Raw genomic sequence first — 27,860 nt, 5'->3', positions numbered from 1 at the left:
GAGCCCTGTTGCCCTGCTATGTGATTGTGTGTGTGTGTGTGTGTGTGTGTTTGTGTGTTGGGATGCTTGGCAATACCATACCAGAAATCCATTATAAATACAGGTTACATACAATTATGCTGTTATGACTGTAACCTGGCATTGTGAGAATTATTGAAGTTTATAAAGCTTTTGTGTGAACCGGACACAGTGGTCAAATTATGTAACAAATCATGTAAATACAAACACATTCAAAGAAACACAAATAAAATAAAATAGTTAAGTTCTATAAGCTGTCTGTTTACATGTTTCAAATAAGCAATAAGAAAGACTAGACACTAAGACACTTTGTAAAGATGGACAGGGGTTGATTGTAAAGCACTCTTATTATTAGGGCTGGGTATTAAACTTCAATATTTCTAAATGTGTCCAGGAGAAAACCCAAAGCTGTTAAGTACCAAAAGCTGGAATGAAATGAATGCTTAACTACATAAATAAACACCTATCACAAACTACCGTTGTTTTTATAAGGATATGTTTGTTTATTAACCAGCTGTGACCAAGATATGTACTGAGGAGGACATTTTATGTTTGAAAAATAAACTTGTTAGTGTTCTCTATTGGACAAACAATGTAATGGCCACATTTGTTTTTAATTATCTTAAATTATCTCATTTGTTGTACTGGAATTTCTTGCTATTTATTGTCCGACATATGCACCAATATGGATATCTCTGCAATAAGCTAATATCAGCCTATATACTGGCCAGGGGGGTTTATTGGTGTAGTTCTATTTATTATGCTACATGAAAAGAACAATATGTACCAAGAAAAGTAATATTTTGGTATTGGTGCCAAAATCAAGGTAGCGTAACGACGCGGGTATAGAACTACCTGTATATCAAACGATGCCCAGTCTTACTCATTAATCTGATGAATATGAACAGAATAAGTCTACAGATTACATCCAAAAAATGAGTAATTCTCTCTTATTCAAAGACGTTAATGAGAAAGATATCACTCAGAAAATTGGTAGAGACTGCACAGAAAAGACAAATAATAGAGGGAGTGCTACATCTGCCGAACCACTTTGACTTAATTCAAGTGCATTTGTGCATAAAGAGTATGGGTATTACAAAAATAGGAAGTTAAAACACACACACACACACACACACACACACACACACACACACACACACACACACAAAGGCTGTAAATGCAGCTACTGAATAGACTATGTCAGTTTTATATCCAAACATACTGGTTCTGCACAAACACATATTGGTCAAACCATTTGAACGAGATTGTGCTGAAGGGATGAGCTTGTCTTGTTGCAGCACAGTTTGTGTGTCAGTGTTGCTGCGAGCCTAATCAATCCCCGACATCTGTCTCAGTTCAACATCGACAACCCCCTTCACCTCCTCTCCCCCTCTCTTTCCTTCTCCCTAATCTGCCTACCTCCCTCTATCCTCTGTCTCGCTCTCTCCAGTCACACATGAAAGGCTGGCTGACTTATGCCTGTCAGAGGAACATCCTTCACCATGAGGACAAGAGCAGAGAGGAGAGAGAGGAGGCCAATGAAAAACACACACACACACACACACACACACACACACACACACACACACACAATTACACTTACCAGTTCCCACTGCATGGGCCAGAGCGGGTCATTGAAGGTGAGGGACTGGTCACTCTCATTCTCCTCAGGCTGTCTGTCAGTGGCAGACTCTCTCCTCTGGGAACCTGCAAGCACATAGACCCATCATGTGTGGAATTTGTGTGCACGTGTTTGTGTGTGTAGTTTTTTTTTTTCTGGTTTTGAACTCTGACTTCAGGAAGTCCCTGCTCTCCATCCAATGGTGAAAGGCCTCCCAGATTCCCCTTCTCTCCAGTGAGGTGGAATACTGCTGGAAGATTACCATATTGTTAGCATATTATTAGCATCTCATTACTGCAGCACAGCATGGCTCGCTGTCTGTCGCAAGCTCTCTCTCTCTCTCTCTCTCTCTCTCTCTCTCTCTCTCTCTCTCTCTGCACAGCACTCCATCTCACTGCCATTCACTCTCTCCCTCCCTATGAATCAGTTTGTTTCATAATATACACAGTATATACAGTATTGCCAAATTAATTAATATCACACTAGTTAATGGGAAGTTAATTAAATGACTGCAATAAAACATTGCACACAAACATAACAGGGTATAACATGTACATGTATTGATCCTGAACCATTTGACTCGGCAACTTTCCGGGGTTCAGCACTCCCTCTGAACCAAGTAATTACTGACACATTAGCCCACTACACTTTAATTAGGTCTAGGTCTTAGCATACATAAGTAAGAACATAAATTCTAAAATTAATCCCCAGATGTATAACTCATACACAGAGCGCTGTCAGCATGGCCAATGCAAACGAGTAACCTGTGGAGGAGCAGTCTGATAGTATTCAATTAAATATTTTAAAAGTACTATAGTTTACAGTAAGTAAAAATGCTAAAAATGTGCTTAACCATTTGCAATGGCATCATCTAAGTCAATATATTACGGTGCTACAGTGCTGCTGTAATGTCAAAGTCTTCAGTGGTCCAAAATGTTGGACCAGATCTGAATCAGACCTATAGGAAACATACCCGAACTCGACAAGGAATTTTATTTTTTAAAAGACACCCAATCCGAAATGGAACCCGAGCACCGGAACAGCATGATGCGCTTTTAGTTAACAATCAGCTGCAGTTGAAAGGAGCAGCATTATAGGAATAATGTCCTATGAGTGAATGTAAAGTCATAGAAACCACTTCCAAAAAATTTTATCTATATACACTTCAAATTAGTGTCCAAAACATAAAACATTACACTCGGGTGAAGAGAGGGGCAGAGCTGTCAACCGATCACCATCTGGTGGTGAGTTGGGTCAGGGGGTGGGGGAAGACTCTGGACAGACCTGGTAAGCCCAAACGTGTAGTGCGGGTAAATTGGGAACGTCTGGAGGAGGCCCCTGTCCGACAGACTTTCAACTCACACCTCCGGCGGAGCTTTTCGTGCATCCCTGTGGGGGCTGGGGGCATTAAACCCGAGTGGACAATGTTCAAAGTTTCCATTGCTGAAGCTGCGGCGAGGAGCTGTGGTCTTAGGGTCTTAGGTGCCTCAAGGGGCGGTAACCCACGAACACCGTGGTGGACACCGGTGGTCAGGGAAGCCGTCCGACTGAAGAAGGAGTCTTTCCGGGATATGTTATCCCGGAGGTCTCCGGAGGCAGTTGCAGGGTACCGGGGGCCTGGAAGGGCTGCAGCCTCTGCCGTGAAAGAGGCAAAGCAGCGGGTGTGGGAGAAGTTTGAGAAGACATGGAGAAGGACTTTCGGTCGGCACCAAAGTGCTTCTGGAAAACTGTTCGCCACCTCAGGAGGGGAAGGGGAACCATCCAAGCTGTGTACAGTAAGGATGGGACACTGTTGACCTCAACTGAGGAGGTAATAGGGGCGGTGGAAGGAGCACTTTGAGGAACTCTTGAATCCGACTAATACGCCCTCTATGTTAGAGGTAGAGCTGGAGGATAACGGGGGATTGTCGTCGATTTCCCGGGCGGAAGTCACTGATGTAGTCAAACAACTCCACAGTGGCAAAGCCCCGGGGATTGATGAGATCCGTCCAGAAATGCTCAAGGCTCTGGGTGTGGAGGGGCTGTCCTGGTTGACACGCCTCTTCAACATTGCGTGGAAGTCTGGGACGGTGCCAAAGGAGTGGCAGACTGGGGTGGTGGTTCCCCTTTTTAAAAAGGGGGACCAGAGGGTGTGTGCCAATTACAGGGGCATCACACTTCTCAGCCTCCCTGGTAAAGTTTACTCCAAGGTGCTGGAAAGGAGGGTTCGGGCCAATAGTCGAACCTCGGGTTGAGGAGGAACAATGCGGATTCCGTCCTGGTCGTGGAACAACGGACCAGCTCTTCACTCTCGCAAGAATCCTGGAGGGAGCCTGGGAGTATGCCCAATCGGTCTACATGTGTTTTGTGGATTTGGAGAAGGCGTATGACCGGGTCCCCCGGGAGATACTGTGGGAGGTGCTGCGGGAGTATGGGGTGAGGGGGTCTGTACTCAGGGCCATCCAATCTCTGTACAACCAAAGCGAGAGCTGTGTCCGGGTTCTCGGTAGTAAGTCGGACTCGTTTCAGGTGAGGGTTGGCCTCCACCAGGGCTGCGCTTTGTCACCAATCCTGTTTGTAATATTTATGGACAGGATATCGAGGCGTAGTCGGGGTGGGGAGGGGTTGCAGTTTGGTGGGCTGGGGATCTCATCGCTGCTCTTTGCAGATGATGTGGTCCTGATGGCATCATCGGCCTGCGACCTTCAGCACTCACTGGATCGGTTCGCAACCGAATGTGAAGCGGTTGGGATGAGGATCAGCATCTCTAAATCTGAGGCCATGGTTCTCAGCAGGAAACCGATGGAATGCCTTCTCCAGGTAGGGAATGAGTCCTTACCCCAAGTGAAGGAGTTCAAGTACCTTGGGGTTTTGTTCGCGAGTGAGGGGACAATGGAGCGGGAGATTGGTCGGAGAATCGGCGCAGCGGGTGCGGTATTGCATTCAATCTATCGCACCGTTGTGACGAAAAGAGAGCTGAGCCAGAAGGCAAAACTCTCGATCTACTTTTCCTTCTTGTTGAGATTGAAATGAGAAAATTTATACCAATCTCAAGACTTGCACACCATCTATGGAGCTAAAGCCAGGGGACGATTAGCTTAGCTTAGCTAAGCATAAAGACTGGAAACACTTGGAAAACGTTTAGCATGGCTCTATTCAAATGGAAAAAACCTGCCTATACCACGACCTCTAAAGCTAAAGACATACCATGTCTTAATATGACGGAGCCTAACTGACATAGTGACTAGGGCTGTCAAAATGAACGTGATAGTAACGAGTTAACGCAAATTCCTTTTAACGCAGCTATTTCTTTTGACGTACATTTAACGAGTGCGCATTCTGTAATTTGGGCCTTGGGCCACTCCGTAGTTTGGGAAATCAGGAAGCGATGCAACAGTAACGTTGTGGATACCTAGCAGAAACAAAGCTCCTTGAGCAGAAATGGATAAAGAAAGGAGTCTTTTGAATGGCAAGTTGAGTTTCAGAGTCCTTCCAGATGGTTCTCTCCACAAGACTAAAGTTATTTACGTGTACCGTCGATGTGAACTGAGTTACCACCGGAGTACGCCAAGTCCCAAATACCACTTGCTGGCCAAGCATACGGCTGATGCAGAGAACCCTCCTCCCCCTAGCCAAAGGCAGGCCTTCGCTGGATAATATGTCATGTGAAAATAACCCCTTTAAAGTACATTTAGAACAGATTAATAAATGTGCAATTAATTTGCCATTAATCGCGATTCAATATTCTAATCGATTGACAGCCCTAATTGTGACGTTCATTTTTTTGCTATGAAGAATTACAACAAATGAGTCACCATTCAATGATTACATTTTTTTACACCCATAGTACTAATACTGGTCTTACTAACTGTATCAAGTGCTTCAACAGAGTTACTAATCCCATAATGAGGCTCTTCCACACTGCCAAGAAAAAGTTTGGCATGAAAATCTTAATATTTGAGATTTAATACTGGCACACAATGTTGAATATTGGCAGCTTCAATCCAAAAATACTAGTAAGAAGTATAAGACTTCAAAAGTTCAAATCGGTCAAAACGTACAAGTGCACTTTTTTTCTTCCTCTACTGTATGTGAATACGCATACAACTCTGCACTCTTCATCCACCACGTCCTTGCTCTTTCATTTTTCTCTCTCTTCAACTCATCTTCATATTATCTATCAGAGCAGAGGCTGAGCGATGCTGTGAGGATGGTAATACACTGAGAGAGAGAGAGAGAGAGAGAGAGAGAGAGAGAGAGAGAGAGAGAGAGAGAGAGAGAGAGAGAGAGAGGCAGCACCGCAGCAGGACGTGAGCCAGTACATTATTGTACAAACACACACACCACTTCCCATTACACACACAAATGATAACAGATAATGCAAAATCATACACGTATGGTTGGATTTAAAGGTATACACATGCACAATGTAAATATTAAACAGACATAAAAACAACTGCAGTTGTTCTACTGGTTTTATCAGAGAGGTTCATTGTCATAAAGGCCAAAAACATTCAGGAAAGCATATGTGGCAAACACATTTATAGGCTATTTGGATGTGCATACATTTACATAACATTGTATGCATATATAAAAACTGTATGTTTTCACCTGAGTCATTTCTGTAACTCTAGATGCATTCTGACACAATTCTAACATCAAACTTAATATGAAAGCCACTTTTGATATTGAGGATGTAGACTGTAGAGAGGTTAAACATTGTTTTTTAATCACAAAAACAGAAAGGATAAACATGCCCGTACTTGAAGTAAATTTAGCGTTTAATGGGAAATAATTTATCGTTTTAACATGTGGCAGCTATTGAAGGAAAAATTATGTTTTGACACAACAGGCACGTGCAATATTGTATTTATAACTCTTTTAGCAAAATGTGATCAAAGCCCTTCTACTGTACTCCTGACAGTAATGGGATCAGACACAATTACAATGACACACGTTGGCACAGGAATAACATTACCTGAGGATTGGTGACTTGTCAGTAAGTATACAACTTCATATATAGGTCAAATATACAACTGGTCATTTTCTTTAGAAACATTGGGAGGGACATCATGTCATTTTATTTCACCGATGTTGATGTCAACTGAACTTTTTGTAGAAATAGAACTGAATCACTAATTTGTCAATTTTACAGTTTAAACTTTACCTCAAGATTTTGTTCAGACTTTAGTTGTTATTTTCAACATAGATCATCTGCTAAATTTGTCACAATATATATTTAAATGACCCCCAAACAATTTTTTGTTACAAAACAGTTTTTTGTAACACTTGTGTTTACTCTTTTCCTTCACAAATTCACTCTCTAAAGTCATATTACAACAAAGAGTGCATACACAATATGTCATTTAATACAGGTTGATTGTACTTCTATTTGCACTGTTCGGTTAATATACGATATAAAATATGAGATCTGTTTTTGATTAATGAAGTTTAGGGTGGAAACAATATTTAGAAACAGGTGTGGAGTTGTCTCTCCCTCTCTCTCTCTCTAATTTTCAATTTCAGTAGAAACATACATATAAGCAGCAACAAGTAAATACATCAGATAAAATAATAAACAGGATAATTATGATATAATTGCAGATAATAAACAAATTATGTGCTTGTCCCTCAAAGGGTATGTTGAAACAATAAAATAAATTTAAAAAAAAGAATATAATAATAGATACTTATTTTGCCTTATATTGTGGCAGGAGAAGACATATTTAGCTGCTAGCCATGCCGTGCTTTTATCTCCCCCTAATAAAAAAGGAAGCTTTTTGTCCTCATTGTAGGTAGTGAAGCCTGGTATATGTTTTTCAATTTTTTGGAAATATTTGGTTCTTAAGTCTTCATATTTGGGATATGTACATAAGAAACTTAATTCTGTTTTGATGTCCTGGTGGCAGTGTGTACAGACACATTCCTCTTGTGGTTAAAATTTGTTTTTCTTTTGGATTTTTTGTTTTGAGATATTCGGCCAATTGGATATCTCTGTTCAGGGATTGATAACAGAGGAGGTTGTGTTGTATTTTATTTTCATTTTGCCATTGTTCTGCACATAAGTCTTTTAATTTAGTTTCAAATCATTTGATTGAAGACTGAGGATTGTGTCTGTGGCGGCTCTAAGGCTCAGTGTACCTGTCTCTCTTTCTCTCTCTACCTGTCTGTCTACTACTGACTGTGTTTAGCTCTGTGTACCTGTGAGCCAGCTGGTCCAGGGGGTGAACATCTGAACACTGCTGGTTGCTCAGGAGAGCTTTGTATGCAATGGAATTTTTATCAGCTTGATTTAAATGCTGCCAAAATGTAACTGAACTTTTTGGGATTTGAATTTTCTGAGAGAATGCGTTGTTTGGGGTGTTTGGGCAAACTTTTAGAATAATTTAACAGAATTCCAATTGTAATTTTTAAAATTACAATTGGAATTCTGGTTTCGAAATCGGGCCCCAGACTTCGCTTCCGTAAAGCATTATTGGTGTTATCAAAAAATTGTAGATTTTAAGACAATATTTGTTTTTTCAAATTTGCATTTGATTGCATACAAAGCTCGCCGAGCTTTATTATATAGTGTGTTTATGGCCAGGTTGAAACTCCCTGATGCACTATCACATCATCTATGTTGCTGCATTTTTTTCCATATATATTTTTGATGGATGTCATACATTTTGCTGGTTTCAGATTCTGGTTCAATGCTATATTTTGCAGACTTATTTAAATAAAATGTTGTTTGGCAGTGATCTGAAAAGGGAAGTTGTGGTAAAACTACAAATGCATTGATATACTCTGGGTCGACATAGGTTATGGTATAATCCACCACACTGTTACCTAACACAGAGGAATAGGTTATTCTACCCAGAGAGTCACCATGGGTCCTTCCATTAATGATGTATAAGCCCAGGCTTTTGCATATCTGGAGAATTTGTTTTCCATTTTTGTTTATAATATTATCAACACTTTTCCAGTTCTTGCATTGAGATCTCCACATATTAAGATTATTCCAATGACTGGAAAATAATTATTTCCTTTTTCCTTTTTTTTTAGTTCTTGAAAAATCTCCTCAGTGTAATAGAGGGAGTTTGAGGGTGGGATATAGATTGCAATATAGACTGCATCTCTCTGATAGAAAGAGACAGGATGAATAGGGAAAACTGTGGTAATTGTAGCCTGTATGTGGCTGTGTGTGTGTGTGTCTGCACCATAAAGCTGGCTGTTTTATTTTGAAATGTGTTTATTTTGGTAAAATATCAAGCTGCACTGTGGTCTTCCTGTATGTGATTACCTGCCTGGCTTGATACATACGCTCGCATATTGCGCAAGAAATAGAGGAAACGCCGAAACTTTCGCTGCAGCCAAGGAGGTAAGCGAGCATCCGGAAAGCGTACCTCCTATGGGGAGATTCTGAGGCTAACAAGCCATCACCTTCCATTAGCATTCCACTGACTGTCATTCATTTTGATGTCACTTTGACAGTGAACAGCTTTACATCTGAAGCGTTTAAAGACTCCATTTGTCCATTGTTTATTTCTAAAGAAACACGACAAAGGCTCCATTACCTTGTATCTCACGTTATGGCCCCATAGCAGACGTTTTTGTAAAAACAGGCTAACGATTGTGTCATCACCACACAACTTTCTGTCGCATAGTAGAGAAATTATGGCGCGTTCTTTTTGTCTTGTAATCGCGACTAGTAGCTCGAGTGTGACGTCACATCGATGTCGGAAAACAAATAACCGCGGGTTGTTGCGTTCTTTTTGTCACACAATACTACAAGTCGGAGAAAAGATGGATTTTTGTAACGTTTTTAGTAACATTTAGGATTCTATTCACCCAGTTATTGACATATTACACAAATATATTTCACAGTTTGATACATGAAAATTACGTTTTGATTAACGTTAACGTTAGGCTACTGCTCTGCTTTCTGCTCCAGACTCGGCTTAAAGCCGTTGTTGTCATATAGCAACCGAGCGTCTCTAGCCAATTTCAGCTGCATAAGCTCCAAAATAACTAATCAGGCGGTATTTAACTCCTAATAAGACTGTAGAGACATGTCTATAGGTAGTAGTATACAGCACTATGTTTAACTCCTAATAAGACTGTAGAGACATGCCTATAGGTAGCAGTATACAGCACTATGTTTAACTCCTAATAAGACTGTAGAGACATGTCTATAGGTAGCAGTATACAGCACTATGTTTAACTCCTAATAAGACTGTAGAGACATGTCTATAGGTAGCAGTATACAGCACTATGTGTACGACTTCTTCATTTGGTTACAACAAAGACAAAAGTGCTTAAAATTGAAAACCACAATGTTTACTACGTGTGATGCACGACGTAGCCATCTTTGAAAGTGAACTCGGGGTCCTCTGAGTTTAGACGACTTGACGAGTCGTATATACGACCTCAGTGGCATTCTTTTTGCAACTTCCGGTTCGTAACTCCGGAAAACCACTCGTAAATCGACTTCGGTGGACAAAAAGAACGCACCATTACCGTATAGTCAGGAGAAGCTCGCAGGCAATCGGGGGGACGTGGAGGCATACAGTCAAGGGAGAAGCCCATAGAGAGTCCATGAAAGCATCGGAACAAAATATTTCAGCAACGTTTTGATGGATTGGAAATATTTCGGTATGTGGCAAGTGAATTCATATGAAGTAAAATGTATCCACGAGGGGCGTGGTTATGGCGCTGAACTAAGCAGACACATTTTTGTGAGCTCCTGGCGATATTTTAGTAAAATCCTGTAAACTTTCCTTTAACGGCATGAACAGTGGTAAATATTGCTTGTGGCGACTTATTACTGTATACCCGTTACAATATGCCGGCGAAGAAAGCACAAAACAGACCTAAAGCTAACTCTTCTCCGAGTGGGGAAGACGAGAGCTCCGATGCTAACAGCCGAGCTAACTCGACAGGTGATACTAGCCCTGTGCTGCACGTGGACGTAGATACTGGAACGGCCCACAACATGGATGTTATTCAGATACTCGACGGGATCAGGAATGACTTTTCCACAAAGATTGATGTGGTTTTGAAAGCGATTCAGGACGTTAAAAGGGACGTGCAGGACTTCTCGACACGCATGGATGAAGCAGAAGGGCGCATTAACAGTGTAGAAGACACCGTTAACTCTGAGAAAGGCAAGTCTGAGGAGCTAGTTAAACAAGTGACTCCCCTCACGATCAAACTCGACGAGCTCGAAAACCGTTCCCGTCGATCCAACCTGCGACTAATTAATGTGCCGGAGAAGATGGAAGGAAATGACGCGGTGGCTTTCCTGGAGAAGTGGCTCCCCGAAGCGCTGGGACTAGCAACATTCCCGAGACAACCCCTCATCGAAAGAGCGCACAGGTTGCCCGGTCGGACGCATCCTAATCTATCAACTAGACCTACACCGAGAGTCCTCATGGTGAAGTTTTTAAACTTCCAGGATAAAGTCTGTGTGATGCGAGCAGCCAGGGCCAAAGGTAAAGTTATCTGCGGTGGTCAAGAGATCATGTTTTTCCCGGATCTTTCGACGGATCTCCACCGTAGAAGGAGGGGTTTTGACCGGGTAAAACAACAGCTGAGGTCGATGAACATACGTTACGGATTAATTTACCCAGCCAAACTATGAGTGTCGTCCGATGGACAAACACTGGAGTTTGAAACCCCAGCAGATGCTGAAAAATTCATCCAAGGTTTACAGATCACAGAGGACTCACAGGGTAACTGAGAGAAACTGCCACGCGCCCCTTTTAAGTGGGTTGAATTTGTTTATCGGAGAAGAGGTTATTCACCATAGTGTTGGATTTCCTAGATGAGAGTTAAGCTGCAAGACCGTTTATGAGGAACATTGCATACTTGTTTGTGTAGATTGTATACTTTTGCCAGGGGACACAATCGTCCTGTTAGTTTTGTAGTGTTTTGTTATAATGACCGCTCGGTTTGGTCTAGCTGCTCCCTTGTTTACATTGGATCAGTTTGTGCACTTAGCTGCACCCCAATATCAGGGGGAGGTGGAGGGTGGTGTAAGACGAGGGGCTGTCCTGTTCAGGTTGACAGTTAAGGGGTTTCGTTTATGGCAGATTTTAAGTTTTTATTTGTGTTTTTGTATTTTTCACGTCATGTTGCATTTTGCTGGTGTACTCCCAATACAACACAGAGATGCTCAAAAGGTTTCCCAACAACTACAGGATGCGGCACAATCTGGCGGAGTATTGGTTTAGATGACTTTGAATAAGAATCTTAAACTTACTTCTTGGAATGTGAGAGGAATGGTTAAATTGGCTAAACTAAAACAGGTTCTTACCAGGCTTAAACAACTTAAGTCATCAATAGTGTTTATCCAAGAGACTCATTTACTTAGAGAGGACCTGGTGAAAGTATGTAGAAGATGGCAGGGCAAAGTGCTAGCATCCTGTTTCCCTTCTCATTCGAGAGGAGTTATGACGTTAATTCATAATTCAGTACCTTTCCAAGTAAACAACACGATTTATGATAAAGCTGGTAGATTTTTGGTGGTTTAAGGCAGTGGTTCCCAACCTTTTTTCCTTGGCGCCCCCCCTACTCATGTCTAAGAAAAGCTGAGCCCCCCCCCCCCCACCCAAAACCGAAGTTGAGGTAACTCTCGAGATAGAGCCTCTCTTTCTTTTTTGATACAGAGGAGTTATCAGCACTGTTTCTCCGGCATGTTTCATTCATAAAATAGTGATGCCGTGGGGCAGGAAAATTGAGGATACAACAAAATATATAGTTTTCATACAGACTTTTGTATACATTAGATATTGTAGTGTATTATAATTTGTTTAACATGTGCAAAACATTTTTTTTTACCTCAACCTCAAACCAGATAAAGACTCGCGCCCCCCCTGTGATCTTTGCCGCCCCCCCTGGGGGTGCCCGGACCCCAGGTTGGGAACCACTGGTTTAAGGAACTCTCTTGAAAGAAAATATCAATTTGGTTAATGTATATGGCCCAAATGATGATAACCCATCATTTTTTCAGAATTTATTTTTGTTGATGGCCACCCTTCCTGGTAAGATAATATTGGCAAGGGACTTAAATTGTGCTTTAGACCCGAAGCTTGATCGCTCGTCAGGGGTGGACACAACCCATTCTCAAACAAGAAAGAAAATACAACAATATATGAAAGACCTGAACCTCTGTGATCCGTGGAGGACTCTAAACCCTAACAAAAAGGAATTCTCATGCTACTCAGCAGTGTTTAAGACCCACTTCCCTCTTTTAATTTCCTCATCTCTGCTACCCAGTATAACTAATTGTATATATGATAGTATTGTTCTGTCAGATCATGCCCCAACCTCACTATTTTACAACGTGGAACAATTAAATAGATGCTCTGCTAATTGGCGCTTGCACCCTAAATGGATACAAGACTCTGACTTTATAAAATTTGTAGGTGAACACATTGATCTCTACTTCTCAATAAATACGAATCAAACAACTGCAACCATTAGGTGGGAAGCTTTCAAACTATATATTAGAGGACAAATGATAAGCTTCACCAGCTCTAAATTTAACAAATTCAAACAGACTATGAACGAATTAGACACTAAAATTATAGAAGTAGAGAGAGAAGTTATCATAGATGATTCAACACAAAAAAAACAGGAATTATTGACCCTTAAGGCTAAATACGAGGAGCTTTCTGTGCTTAAGGCTGAAGATGGTCTAATAAGATTGAAACAAACTTTTTATGATCAGGGGGAAAAGCCGGGTAAACTGCTAGCTTGGCAGATAAAGAAACTTGAATCCGACAGAGCCATTAATGCGATTAGGAACGAACAAGGAGAATTATCTACAGATCCCACAGAAATTAATAGCACCTTTGTCTCATATTATAAAACTCTTTACAAATCTGACAGCCCACTAGACCTGGTAAACCAAAACAGTTTCCTGGAGGGATTGGTCTTTCCCTGTATTTCTGAGGGTACAAAAACTGATTTGGATAGGGAATTAAATTTGAATGACATCTCTAACGCCATTGCAAACATGAGGAGGTAAAGCTTCAGGTCCAGATGGGCTTCCGATAGATATTTACAAACTATTTAAAGCAAAATGAATAGCCCCGTTATTGGATGTTTATGTGGAATCCTTTAAATCAGGTTGCCTCCCGGTTTCATTACGTAGTGCTCTGATCACTCTTATTCTAAAACCAGGCAGAGAGTCTACCGACAGCAGTTCTTACAGACCCATATCACTATTAAATTCTGATTCAAAAATTATAGCTAAGGTTCTAGCTATGAGACTGGAGAGTGTTCTACCAGCCATTATGGAGACCAGAATGGTTTTGTCCAAAATCGTCAGGGGTTCCACAATGTGAGGAGAGTTCTTAATATAATCCACGAATGTGAGGAGTCCCCTGATACTGCAATATTATCACTCGATGCAGAGAAGGCATTCGACCGAGTCGAATGGCCCTATCTGCTCGAGGTGCTTAAGCGCTTTGGATTTGGGGAGTACTTTCGTAGATGGGTCGAAATTTTACTGGTTGATTCTTCTGCAATGGTGTCTACTAATAACCTCATCTCACAGCCTTTTAAGTTATTTCGAGGCACAAGGCAAGGGTCTCCAATTTCTCCTCTACTATTTGTAATAGCCATGGAACCTTTAGCAATAGCGATTAGATCACAACCCTCAATCCATGGTATTAGGACCGGTGATATTGTACACAACACAGCAATGTACGCTGATGATACTATTGTGTTTTTATCGCATCTTGCTGAATCAATACCATCTCTCTTGGAGTTGTTCAATCAATTTGGTAGTATCTCTGGGTTCAAAGTGAACAAAGAAAAGTCGTCTATTATGTTCTTAAATATAAACGAGAGGAAGAAACCAGTAGTATCCCACCCATTTAAGAATGCCACAGAGGAATTTAAATACTTGGGCATCAGAATAACTCCAAAAATAAGTATGCTTAGCGCAGCCAATTATGAGCCCATGGTAGTAGAGGTGTTGGAAGAGATCACTAGGTGGACAACACTGCCTCTCTCTTTAATGGGCAGAATAAACATAATAAAGATGACTATATTACCTAAATTTTTATATATTTTTCAGTCGATTCCGCTGGCCCCTCCGCCTTCTTTTTTTCCTAGGACCAGAAAGCTTCTTTCTAATTTCATCTGGAACAATAGGAAGCCAAGACTCAGACTCTCCCTCTTATATTTACCTTATGACAGAGGAGGGCTACAATTGCCAAATCTAGAATGGTATTACTGGGCTGCTCAGTTGAGGACCACAGTGTTTTGGTTTTCTAAAGATGTTTTCTTGCCGTGGTTAGAAATTGAAAAACTGTCCTCAAAAGGTTTGTCATTGGATACGTACTTATACTCAGCATCTTTTAAAACATTAAAGAAAAATACTACTAATCCTTTTGTTAAAAACACTATTGTTGTTTGGCACGGAGTACAAAAGATGCTGGATGACTCTCCAAGGTTGTCCTGTTTCTCCCCAATCTGGGGTAATGAACACTTTGTCCCGGCTAGGAACGACATGGGTTTTAAAACATGGTGGAACAAGGGCATAGTGAAATTACAGGATGTATATGAGGATTATACTCCAATGTCATTCAATGAGTTAAAGGTAAAGTTTGATATACCACAGAAACACTTCTTTAAGTATTTACAACTTAGAAGTTTTATTCTGACACACTTAAATAATTCAGTGACACAACCCCCATTCTCTGTCTTAGAAACACGTTACAAAAAACGGTTTTGGTAAGAGACTGGTCTCCCAGTTTTATAACTTGTTAGTTGAAAACCATAAGGAGAACTCTGATAGTAAAAGACAGGAGTGGGTACGTGACTTACAAGAAGATATTTCACTTGCTGAATGGAGTAAAATATGTCTAAAGACTCACACTCAAACCATCAACACTAGATTGAGAATGATACAATTTAATTGGACAATTAAAAATTTTGGAGATCAGTGTTAAAGTATATATCTCAGATCACAACTTTCCCTGTACCTTTTTGCCCTAAGTTATGTATTTTAGGCATTTATTCAGACGATTGTACTTTATCATGTCAGGAAAGAAAAATGGTTGACCTTTGTTTACTACAGGCCAAACGCTGTATAGCCTTATGTTGGAAGAACGTTGGGTGCCCGTCTTTTAACCACTGGTTAAGTAACCTAACCTCGAGTTTGGCCCTTGAGAAATTGACCTATATTGTTAGAGGGAGGACTTCTGAATTTTATAATATTTGGAAGATGATTCTGGATCTGTTAAGGAGTGGAGATGTGGAGGAGGCGGTGGGAGAATAAGATGATGGAAAATGTCTAGGTGGTGTTTGGGAGTGTGCGCTGTAATCTACATCAAGATGTATTTATTTTAATTCTCTTTAATTTTAATTTATTAATTATTATTAAATTTTTTTTTTGTTTGCTATCTTTATTTATTTGTTCACGTTGGTCCTTTCAGTATTATTGGTGTTTTGATTGTTGTTTTCACTTCTGCCATGTGTTCGTGATGTTGTGAGTGTTGGATGGTGATGTACTAAAACAAAAAAGCAATAAAAATATGTTTAAAAAAAAACATTTATCCACGATCCACTTTATCCACAAGATTGGAAATGATTGAGATTTCTCTCGGCACAGCTACCAGAAGACTTCCAACTTTCAGACAGGTTGCTCACGTCACATCTACGTCTTCAGGCTCAGTTGGAGGCTGCTCAGTAACGCTCAGCCAGCACCGGGAAAGAGACTTCTGATATTCTTCACTGGTCTCAGTCGAAGTCTATGGCGTCGCTGTGTCCATTTCTTTTACTGTCTACGGCTGCAGCGCAAGGGCCTACACGGATGCTACGCGTCCGGTGTGGCCGGACAGATTAGATAACATGGAGGCCGAAATAAATATAGCTGCGCTATGCGACTATGATCGCATATTTAACACTGTTAAAAATTAGTAGGGATGTTTTTTTTTTTATAAATAATTAATACTATAGGCAATACGCTGTATTTGAAACCAAGTTTTTTAAAGGGCTTTAACCCACGGGAGGTCAACAAAAGCAAGACTTTTAGCTGGTGCTAGGTTGCTTTTTAAATATCTAGCTCCGTAAAAAGCGTCACTGGAAAGATTTACTCTTTACTTACTGTGAGTGGTACTGTGGTCCAGCCCTGTCACAGGAACCCGCTTGTCTCTATAATGACTGTGCTGCCTCTGCACCCGGTGAACCTGGAAATCACAACACACACAGTCATGCATTACTTTGAGGAAAATATGAATTAATGTTGCCTTGTTGGTCAATCGCTAAAATATTAGACATTTCACGTTTAGTTTGTTGCCTTCACTTCCCTTTGGTAAGTTTAGTGTCCGCAACTCGGCTTGCTCAATAGATGCTCATGTAACACTCTTCAGCCGTTTCTGAAGTCTTATTTTCACTTTGTATGGCCTTGGCTTTTTGTCTCAGATCGTGGATTCATGAGGATAAAAGTAAAACCGTGAGAAGCACAGAGTTGGGTATCTTTACGGAGGAGAGTAAAAGGTTTCCTCTTCATTAGTTCAAAGAGTACTCGCTCGCTCTCTCCTTTACAGTCCCATTGTCCTGGGTTAAAAGCAATAAAAACACCCCCGCCTCACCTACACCTCTGTCCTCCACAGTACACATGCACACACATGCACACACACACACACACACACACACTTCTTTTATAGGCCGCTGCTTGCAGCTTTGATCTGATAAGAGGCTGGTCCTTGTGAAGGTGGGCGCACCAAATCAAACAACAGATCACAGACGTACGCACAAAAACACACACATATCAGTGTCCGACCACTATTGTCCTCTTACACTTAAATCAGAGTGGAAGAGGTTGAAAATAAACACTATTGAGAGGCAGCTGCAGTCTTTCATGTCCTAAAAGCCTGCTTGCTTTATTCCCCCTTCATGTTCTTCAATTAGACTCAATTAACAAGTGCTGGTCTAAACTAGAAGACGGGTGTAGGGTAAGGGGGGCTGTTAGAGCTAAGAACGCTATATGTGTGATATTAAACACAGAAGACCTCAGACAAATTGGTGTTTATATTAGGCCGATCATATTCAGTCAAGATTAAATTGAATAAAAAAAACATAATGAGCTCAGTGTACACATGTTTTAGGTGAGGCCCAATTAACATGCATTGTGGGCTTGGATCACAGTTCCATCCATGCAGGTGTCCAAACTGAATGAAACTCAATATATTAAAAAAGGAGCATGTTCTGGAAATTATTCAATTATGTAATTAATGAACTATTGTACCCAGACGCTAGTGCATTCCAGACTCTCACATGGTCTACAGGTTTCCAGTATGTAGTGCTTTGTTTATCATTGTGTCTGCAAAATGATACATGACACTGTAATACACTCAAAACTCCCTTTCTATACGTTTCTAATTTATGTGTGTGTGTGTGTGTGTGTGTGTGTGTGTGTACCCCAACTACCTTGTAAAACCCCTCCAGCCCCTCCTCTGAAGGAGCAGCCAGGACATGGTGATCAATACACATGATAGGGAGCTAATCGCTCTCTGTCAAACCAAGCCCAGCCAGCTACTAATGGCACACACTCACTGGGGAGTGTGTGTGTGTGTGTGTAGGCGTCGGCCTTAATGGCAGATTGAGACTCTTTAGGGAGTGCTGCTCAAGGTTAGACTCAGGGGACGAGGGGCAATTGACCACACTGTCTGTGACACTGACCCATCCACTGTCAGCGCATTCATCATCAGCGCATCATAATGAAACAACACAGTACACACAATGCACTGGAAAATGACATCACCAACAGGACATTTTACAAACAGAACTTCTTTCAATGGCTGCCCAACACACGTTGCAATAATAAATGCACATGCAACTTCAGAATCGAAGGCAAAAGAAACTGACATTTCTCCCTTCACAATAAAATCCTAGACAGAAAAAACAAGGTTTGAGATCAGTGAAAAAAGACAAAAGGCAGGACTATAAAAAAAAAAAAACCTTATTTGGAAAAAAATAATTCCCAGCAGTGAGAAAGAAAAGAGCCGTGGAGCACTTGCATGATTGAACAGCTGAGGTGGAACTGACAGAGGCACAATGTGAATGTGTGGAGGAGGAGAAGAAAGAAAGTAAGATGGAGAGAGTAAAAGTGTGTGTGTGTGTGTGTGTGTGTGTGTGTGTGTGTGTGTGTGTGTGTGTGTGTGTGTGTGTGTGAGAACGTATGTTTGCAGACATCCCATGAAGAATATATTGTATGTGTGTGTGTGCACAAATAAAGCCCTATAGAACAGAAGTGAATGATTGAGGAAGGTGGTGAGGAAACAGAAAGAAACGTACAGTGTGTGTGTGTGTGTGTGTGTGTGTGTGTGTGTGTGTGTGTGTGTGTGTGTGTGTGTGTGTGTGTGTGTGTGTCACATGGAACTCCCATGTCTCTGTATGAATGAGTGGATGCGGTTGATGGCAGGCAGCTGCAGCGGTGTGATACGAGCAGAGCTGCACAGATATCAGCGCTGACATTTTGGGCTTCGCTAACCACCCATGGCCCCCTGGGAAAGTGATGGCCATGGCAGCGGCAGTGGCCACATGCCACCTCCCCCCCCACCACATCCCCTCCCTCCGCCTGTCAATCACAACGCTGTGCCTCCTGAGGCTCCGTCGGCCCCCAGCCTGGCCCTGGCTGGACCCAGGATGCCACGCAGCAATGAACGCTTCACATGACCAACCAGCATCCAGACCCTGATGCACCGCTGATCCCTATCTGGAATTCCCCCCCCACCCATCTACTCTCTGCCTCTTTATTCAATCTCTCAGCTGCCAGGCTGATAGCCCCGACCACAGAAAAAAAAAGACAGAGGAGAGGGGCTGCGTGCGTTACTGCCGACTAGAAGATGAACGGTGAAGCCAACACAGAGGCATGTAAAAAAAGAGAGTGAGCTCTACAGTAGCGAGCAGCTAGGGTAGGGAGGGAGAAATTGCATACATTGAAAGATAGGAGAAAGATAAGAGAAAGATACACTTTGGCCCCCTCCTCGAGCCTTCTTTTAAGGCACCTCTTGGCCTCTTCTCCCTCCTCCTCCTCTCCCTCCCTCCTCCTCCTCTCTCCCCACCCACCCCCAGGCCCTCTGGTGTGTTGCTCACTCCATTGTGTCAGCCTTCAGAAGTGCTCAGTTTGAGTGGCAGGCCGTCACAGATCAGTTCCCTGCTAAAGCGGCCCGGCAGGCCGGGGTGACGGGCCAGGAAGGGATCTAAGTGGGGTTTATCAGCGCTTCTTAACGCCTCTCCGGCTCCCTGACACAAAAGAGAGGGGGTATTAAACATCTAAAGCAAACCAAAAAGCGTGAAAGCTCCTTATAGGGCCACGGGATTGCGGATGTGACTGGAGTCTTTAAAAAAAAATAGCAAAAAAAAGAGAAAGAAAAAATAAGGAGCGGAAAAAAGCACACAAATGCTTCGGCAGTGAGGAAGCATTGAGGGAAAATTCTAATGTATTTTCTGTCCTGTGTGGATAGAAGAATGGGTGAGATACAGAGAGAGGGGAGAGAGAGAGAGAGAGAGAGAGAGAGAGAGAGAGAGAGAGAGAGAGAGAGCCCATCTGTGAAGCTAGCTTAATAATGCTTTCTAGCTCACCACCTGTTTTGTTTGTGAGGCTAAATTGCAGCAGCCTCATATATGAAACTCAAGGATATTACATTTGAAATTGAACATTAAAAGTACCCAAGTATAACCAAAATCTAGGCTAGTCAATGACAATAAATCTTGAGTGAATCATTTTAGTCTCAGAGGGGTAACAAACCGTTTCAAGACCTCCCATCAAATAGTGAACAAAGAACAGGTGTTAAAATACCACATTTGATAAACAAAGTGAATCATTAATAAAACTAACTGCTTAAGTAACTTAAGGGTCTGGCAATGAGTAATGAAAATGGCCCAACTCGAGGGCTGGCAGTAAGCATCAAACATCATCCGATTTACATGAACCTTATAATGTGTGGTCTACTGTGATACTGAGCCGCCCCCTATACTTTAACCACGCCCACTTACTCAGACCACGCCCCCTTTCATAACATTTGAACCGTTTAGAGTTTTAGAGTCTTGTGTGAGGTGTCATTGAACTCAGCACAGAGTTCCTTCTTCATTGGTGATGGTTTGGCCCGCCCCCTAAGCTTTAGCCACGCCCCCTTTCATAACTGCTGACCCGTTTAAGGTAGAGTCTTGTGTGAGGTATCATTGAACTCAGCAGAGAGTTCCTTTTTTATTGGTAAAGGTTTGACCTGACCCCTATGCTGTGGCCACGCCCCCTTTCACAACCAATTGAACTGTATGACGTAGAGTCTTGTGTGAGGTATCATTGAACTCAGCAGGGAGTTCCCTTTTCTGGTGACGATTCGCGGTGTCTGAGTGCCATGCAAATGCACGGTCGCAAGGAGCGGCGTCCGCCAGTAACCCCGACGCGCATAGAGGTGCGAGGGCCCGTCCAACGCTGCTTGCAGCTTTCATTTTTTTATGTATTTTTAAGACATTTTTTAAAACTACAGTTAAGAGTGGCGCGGCTTGGTTGGAAATGTAATCATATTTACTATATTTAACTCTAGTTTTTAGCACTAACATAATGTAGGGCCCAATAGAATCTTGTAGCTTTTTATATTCTCAATTTCGCGATTCCTTCCATGATTCTGTTATCACAGAATCTATTGAGCTCTACTAAATTAATGCTGCCATCAGTCTGTGATAGGCCGAAGCCGGGACCTCATCGAAAAAAAAAAGACACTTGCCACCGGGCTAAACAACTTTTCTGGGGGAAACCCTGCCTCTGTAGGAGCACCAATCTCCCGCAAAAGCCCGGCCTGGGCGGCGTGCAGTGCAGAGCGCCAACGATCAGCCAGCCAGCGAGACATGAACACGAAGGAACATAATACTGAGCAAAACAAAGAAGCTCGGATTACAACACACGCAGAAAGAGTGTGACTTCATTCTCTGCTCAAAACACCATTACTCCAGTAGCTCTAGATTTTCACAGAGTTAATATTAGTTTGCTACTTTATTAATGTTCTGAATGTTGAGCACAGAACCCTTTAAGGAGGCTTTATAGAGTTTAAATTGAGAACGGAATTTGGTGTGGCGTTTTGTTACCTTGTAGGGCTTTTAAATTGGGGAATTGGTTTGGCTGTATTGTTTGGTAACTTGCAAAATAGTCTTAAAAGAACAACAGACAGCACTTGTTTTGTTTAATTGTTGGAATGTTTGAGGGGCAGTATATAGAGCAACATTTATCAACATGTAGCTATCAATCTAGCTTACATATTAATGCTAAGTATTAGATGTGCCACTTATAAGCCAGCTTTACACTGGTTGGCTAGAGGTGGAGTCTGTCTCGGTTGTTTACATATTCTTCTGTGGGGAATATACTGGCTTCTCTTTACATAACTTTATGTATTCAGTTTATATCATGAAAACTTCACAACTGTTCTGCTGCATGTTATTGACTTCTCTCACTGCTAAGTGGCAGTAATAATAAGGCACCACATCCACACAGCTGCAGTTCAGACTAACTAGACAGACATTAAGAAAAAGAAAATAAAGTCAGAGCACCGGGACAGACTCGGTAGATAGATGTGTGTATTAGGTGTGTAGTACACCAGCAGGGACCAGTGAGTGTATGTCAGGAGCTGGCAGGGGGTTAGTATCCGAGGCATTTTGTAAAAGGTCAGTGTAGAGTTCAGTCAGAGACATGTCTGTGTGTTTGAGAATGAAACTGCAAGAGGTACGATAGTTAGGACAGTTAGGACGAGGGTCAATGAGGGGGAGGTGGTGCCTGAAGTAAACAAGGTGCAGGCACAGAGAAAGAGAGAGAGGAACTCTTATTATGGCTTGCATACTGCAGCCATATGTGTGTATGCGCTAACTGTCTGGTGGCTGCCTTGTGTGGATATCGTCCTGTGTGCTTGTCTTGTGATCATGTGTGAGTGCATGTCGTACTTTGTGTCTGTTTAAGTCAGAATGTAAGTGAGCTCACATGGAGCACAAGCCTTGCTAATTGTGTCATTAGTAGGGCGATTAATACAACAGCTGATTGTTGCTTTGCTGACAGAGGGCTGAATCGACCGGGATTACACAATGGCAAAAGCTCCACCTCCTCTGAGAAACCACTATGGACCTCCACTTCAGCGTGTGTGTGTGTGCGTGCGTGTACTGCTTTCACTCAGCCAGTGATTTGAGCTACAGCAGCTGCTGCAGAATGCACTGATTTATGAAGTGTGTTTATTATTCCTCTGTTATGGAACACAATCATATTCCTGAGCTCAACTAAAATGTTTCACTTTTACTTACTCAGTTGAAGGGGTGTAAAATCACATATTAAACACGAAACAATATTATCTTGATTCTTTGGACAATGATATAATATTTACCTATATCACAAAGTCGGCCCTGATAAGAGTTTGATTTGTTTCCATTCAGCAGCCTGCGACCGATACATAAGCCCATTTAACACAATCAGTTAAATTTTTATATAATTTACAAAAAGCAACTAAAATAGGATTTGGTAATTTTTTATTACTAAGCTTTTTCAGACATTTAAATTAAAAACAAACTACTCTTTTTAATAAAAAAGAATAAATATAAGTCAAAATTTCCAGATAAAGGCACATCTTTAATATGACAATATGTAACAATATTCTCACTGTGTATCATTAAGATGGGATCGTTGAGGACTGAATCGATACATTGCTCCAGATCGGTGTATCGTTACATCCCTACTCCATTGGCATGAAATTGTGGATATTGAAACTTCCCATTGTTTCAAGATGTATACATGTTGGCTTAAAACATGACAACTGGGTAAACTTCATCTGCCGTTGATGACTATGTGATGCAACCGAAAGCTCCACAATTAGCGCATGTTTATTTCAAAGTATGGGGGACAATCTAGCTAAACAGATATACAGTAGTTATATATATATATTTTCAGTGTAGATTTCTTTATGAATTAGATGTCATTACTAAGCCAGTGCGTGTCAGTTTGGACAGTATACATACATACATACATACATACATACAGTACTTTACTACAGTATTTTGCCGTGTTAAAATCTAAAACAAGGTCTGTAAAGTGTGTGACGCTGGCCTAGTCTACGGTGAGGACAAGAGGACGGTATTCCATTAATCCAGACAGCAATATATCTTTGGAACGTTTCTTTGGAACTTCATCTAGAATCATCTTTGTCCACCTAGTTTTGTACTCTGAGCATGAAAGTTATTCTTTATCAAATACATGTACCTTCTATTATAATGTACTTGCTAAGCAGTTACTTAACCAACAGTACAATACATTTAACTCTAGTTTTATTGAGGAATATAACTGTATTATTGGAAAATAAGTGGTGGATGAAAAATACTGTTTTGCTGTTCATTGTACTGCATTTTAAGTTACAATCAAAATATTTTCAACACTTCAACAGCACATCAGCTTCAGGAAAGAGAGAAGGATTTCAAGCCAGGAAAGACAGAGCATGTAACTTGGACATCCATCCTCTTGTGGTGTGATTTAAAGAAGGCAGATTAAATAAAAGGAACGTTGATTTGTTTTTTTATGTTTAGAAGAGAAGCCAGGAAAGGTTCAGAGGATGCAACCTGGACGTCTCTCCTGATGTTCCAAAGACACAAATTTGAAATGATTTTGCCAGTTGGGAAAGAAACACTTTTATTTTAAATTAAACATTTCATGGAGAACTATGACAACAAACACTCTACCACTAGATGTAACGCATGAAAACACCCTATAATGCTTTTGCTACACATTGATGCACCAGTAACTCATTCGTCTTTCATTTTGAACAAATTCAATTCCTTCAAAGAAAGAGTAGCATACTTTATCAGCTCATATGCGATGTGGATTGGTACTTTACCATGTGACTCTAACTAGAAATACGGTTGAAAAGACTCCTTCTATTCCATTTTCGTTCTTTCAATTCACTTCGGGAATGAATGTGTTGAATCTGCCAGTTGGGAAACAGGAGGATACTTTTGCCACCTGCCACCAGACCACGCCCACCTCACCTGTTGACTATAAATAGAGAGCCGAAGTCACGGCCCTTCCGGTGGACCTTATGGGAACTTAATTCGGAAAAAATATAAACGGTAGTGAATGGGGAGAGACAAATTATTTTTTGATCCCGTTTGAATTGAGCCATGGATTACAAATATGATGTTTGTCAATGTAAAAGGTAATTTTTCAACAGAAGAAAGTCTCAGTTAGCCGTAGGTTTGTCATATGACCACTTAGTTTAGTGTGAAACCGCTCAGTGAACTACATCTCTCATCTCACACAATCTACCTCACCTAGCTTGATGCCCAACTCACTAGTTAACTAGCTAGCTTAGCTCTGTTCCACAACACGTGACGTTATCTCACCTGATGTGTTTTATCCAGTCGAGTATTTTCAGCAGAGAAGCAAAAGAACAAGCGAGATCCTCTGCTCATTAGAGTAACGTTACATCCCCGGTACCATACACACAGACATCGGAGCTTCAGAGAGACGTCATCCATGAGATAGTGAAGTGTGTGGTCTTTCTAATTACGTATTATACTTCCATCAGTTTAACAATAAACTGAGACTTTCTTCGGTTGAAAAATTATCTTTTAAATTAATGAACATTATATTTGTAATCCATGGCTCAATTCAAACGGGATCAAAAAATAATTATTATCTCTCCATTGACTCTCGTTGATATATTTTTTTCAAAAGATAAGTCCCATTGGCCGGAAGTAGAAGGGCGGGACTTCGGCTCTCTATTGTTTGTGAATCCTTTGGCTCGTCCTTTGCACTCTCTGCCGGTACTCCAATGCATCCTGTGTGCGTCTTTATAAGTTAACGTGAGTCACTCTATCATTTCAATTGTGTTTTTATGCCTTGTCATGATTTACTGTCACTTTGCTAACATGTGCACTGCTGACTAGAGTCCTTTGTTTGCCAGACATGTGCCATGAGCCATGTGGAAAGATTGTTTGTTCTAATTATCTTTGAAACCCTGTGCAGTTGTAAGTAGTAAACTCAAATCTCCTTTGTTCATTTGTATAATTGTTTAATTTATGTGTTGATTGACCACTGTCTAATTGTCTCTTTGTTATCCCTGTATGCAGCACACAGACCTGAATGCACTGAATCAAAATCACCTTGAATGATAAGAAAATAAAATACCACTGGTGTTGCATCAAACCCTGCCTTCTCCCTGCTCTTATTCATCACTCCATATCACTTGACATCTTCTGACCAAGGCTGTTTGCTCACCAAACCTTCACTCCACCCAAACCATTTCACATCACCCTATAGTTCCTTCAACGGTTTTTACCTCAAAAGCATTAAACTAACATTAACGCTGTCTCAAAGTTACAGCTTACTAAACCTCACATTGTGCAGTAATTAGGGAGCACTGTAATGTAACCCACCTGCCATGCAATGCAAAGCACAGTGTGTGATGCATAGTGAAAAGCAGCACACAGCTCTGTATAGACAGACGCCTGGTCAGAGGTGGGCGGATGGAGTATACAGTAGCTCCGGCATTGGCAGCAGGCCAGCTCCTGTAGCCAAAACACTGTAATTGTGTTTGGCAACACATTACCCGCCATAAATGCATCTTTCATATACCTATTACAATATTGACTGTTTACAGCCTAAAGAAAATGCTTTTTAAAAGAGATTCTATTAGCCTGATTGTTTAAAGGACTAAGGCATTATTTTAACAGATAAAAAGAGTTTCCTATTGGGTTCAAGTTAGTGATAAAGAATTTGTTGTTGGCTTAATGCTGAAAATGATTCCTTTGCATAAAAGAACATAGCCAACAAACAGACTTCAATACAAGGTATTTAAGGATGCAACAGCGCCTGGGAAGGAGATGCAATGTCTAAGTATGCAATTGTTCATTATCTCAAAACATTATTTGTGCAATCCATTAAATGTAGGACTCATTACCACATGTGGGACATTTTAGGCGTGCAAATTCATTTTCACCTAAAGTTACGATGGTAGAAAAGTAATTAGAGTTACAGTTTAATGAAATCATGAACCATACATGGAGTCACTGGAGATTGTACATAAATTACTTCAATTAATCACACGCACACTGATTCAGATGATAACTCGGAATCAGAAAGTTGGGAATCCTCTCTCTCCTTTACTCGCTGTCCGTTTCTTGCGCTTGCTTTGTGTGTTTTGGTGCATGCATGTGTGTCTTTCTGTGTGTATAAATGTACCGTTGTTTTGTGCGTTTGGTTTGTGTGTGTCATTGAAGGGGCAGTGTGTAGGGGAAGGGCCAGAGGTCCGTTGCACCCTGGAGAACGGACAGGGGCCAAAGCTGCATCTTCCTTCTTCCCGTCCCTCCTCCCTCACCCTGGGCTGTCATGGGATGTCTCCGTGGGTGACTGTTTCCCTGGCAACGAAAGCCCTGTGAGGAGGCTGCATTGTGCGCTCAGAGGGTGATGCAGAAAGGCTTGTTGAAGGTGGCGAGGGAGGGGGGCACGAAGTGATATCGGATGGAGCAGGCACACAAAGCTACACAAGCAAGGTAAACAACTTTTACTCACCACATGGCTCTTTCTTTTTTTCCCATCCTTCCAGCTAATCAAAACTAGACCCTGATTAAAACAGCAACGCCGGCCAAATGAACTTCCATTTGCATATACATGCTGTGTAAAATCAGAACCGATGCCAGAGTGTGAATTCACCTTGACGTGGCCGTGTTAAATGTATCAAACAGTCACGTCTAAGTAGCTGAACGCTCTGATTTGCTGTAGTTACAAATCCATTTCCCGCTGTGTTACACAGACAGTCAGGCCAAAAAAAACAACCTCACAGCGGCTTCTTTTGGGAACCTACAGCTTGATCCCCTTTCTAGATCCTAACGTGTGATGGGGTGTTTGATTAAGTGGTGTTTATTTAATAGAACAGCTAAAATACTTACCCCTAATGTGGTCGAAAGTCTGTTCTCAAAGGTGGCTCTGTCATTGCGCCCCCTGCTGTCTCTGAGGGTGTACAGACCTTCCAGGCTGCCAACCTGTCAGGGTAGAAACAAATACTGTGGTCAGGATATAAAAGCCCCCACTTTTATATACTGCATAAGGGTTACAGAACACAAGATTTGCTTGGTTTGAGTGCCTGTTATTTAAGAATTTGTTTAATATTGTGCCTTCCAAAACTCAGTATATGCTAAGAATGCAAAAGATGCATGACAATATATACAGTGAGTGTTTTTATCATTACTGAAAGACCGATACACGTACATTGTGAGG

General features: G+C 41.4%; 1 protein-coding gene across 1 annotated transcript in view; it reads right to left on the bottom strand.

Annotated features, from left to right (window-relative positions):
* The window catches only part of LOC114557388 (proprotein convertase subtilisin/kexin type 4), a 256,104-nt gene that overhangs the window by 195,510 nt on the left and 32,734 nt on the right, over window positions 1–27,860 (bottom strand). Inside the window, exons 3-5 of the mRNA XM_028580817.1 lie at window positions 27,533–27,625; window positions 16,722–16,803; window positions 1,622–1,725 (exon numbers count right to left, since the gene is read on the bottom strand). Coding sequence (XP_028436618.1) covers window positions 1,622–1,725; window positions 16,722–16,803; window positions 27,533–27,625 — 279 coding nt within the window. The remainder of the gene's footprint in view (window positions 1–1,621; window positions 1,726–16,721; window positions 16,804–27,532; window positions 27,626–27,860) is intronic.

The sequence above is a fragment of the Perca flavescens genome, chromosome 6 (assembly GCF_004354835.1).
Source record: "Perca flavescens isolate YP-PL-M2 chromosome 6, PFLA_1.0, whole genome shotgun sequence".
Lineage (NCBI taxonomy): Eukaryota > Metazoa > Chordata > Actinopteri > Perciformes > Percidae > Perca > Perca flavescens.
Note: the sequence above shows the minus strand (reverse complement) of the source record. Positions and strands in the feature narration are given on the sequence as shown.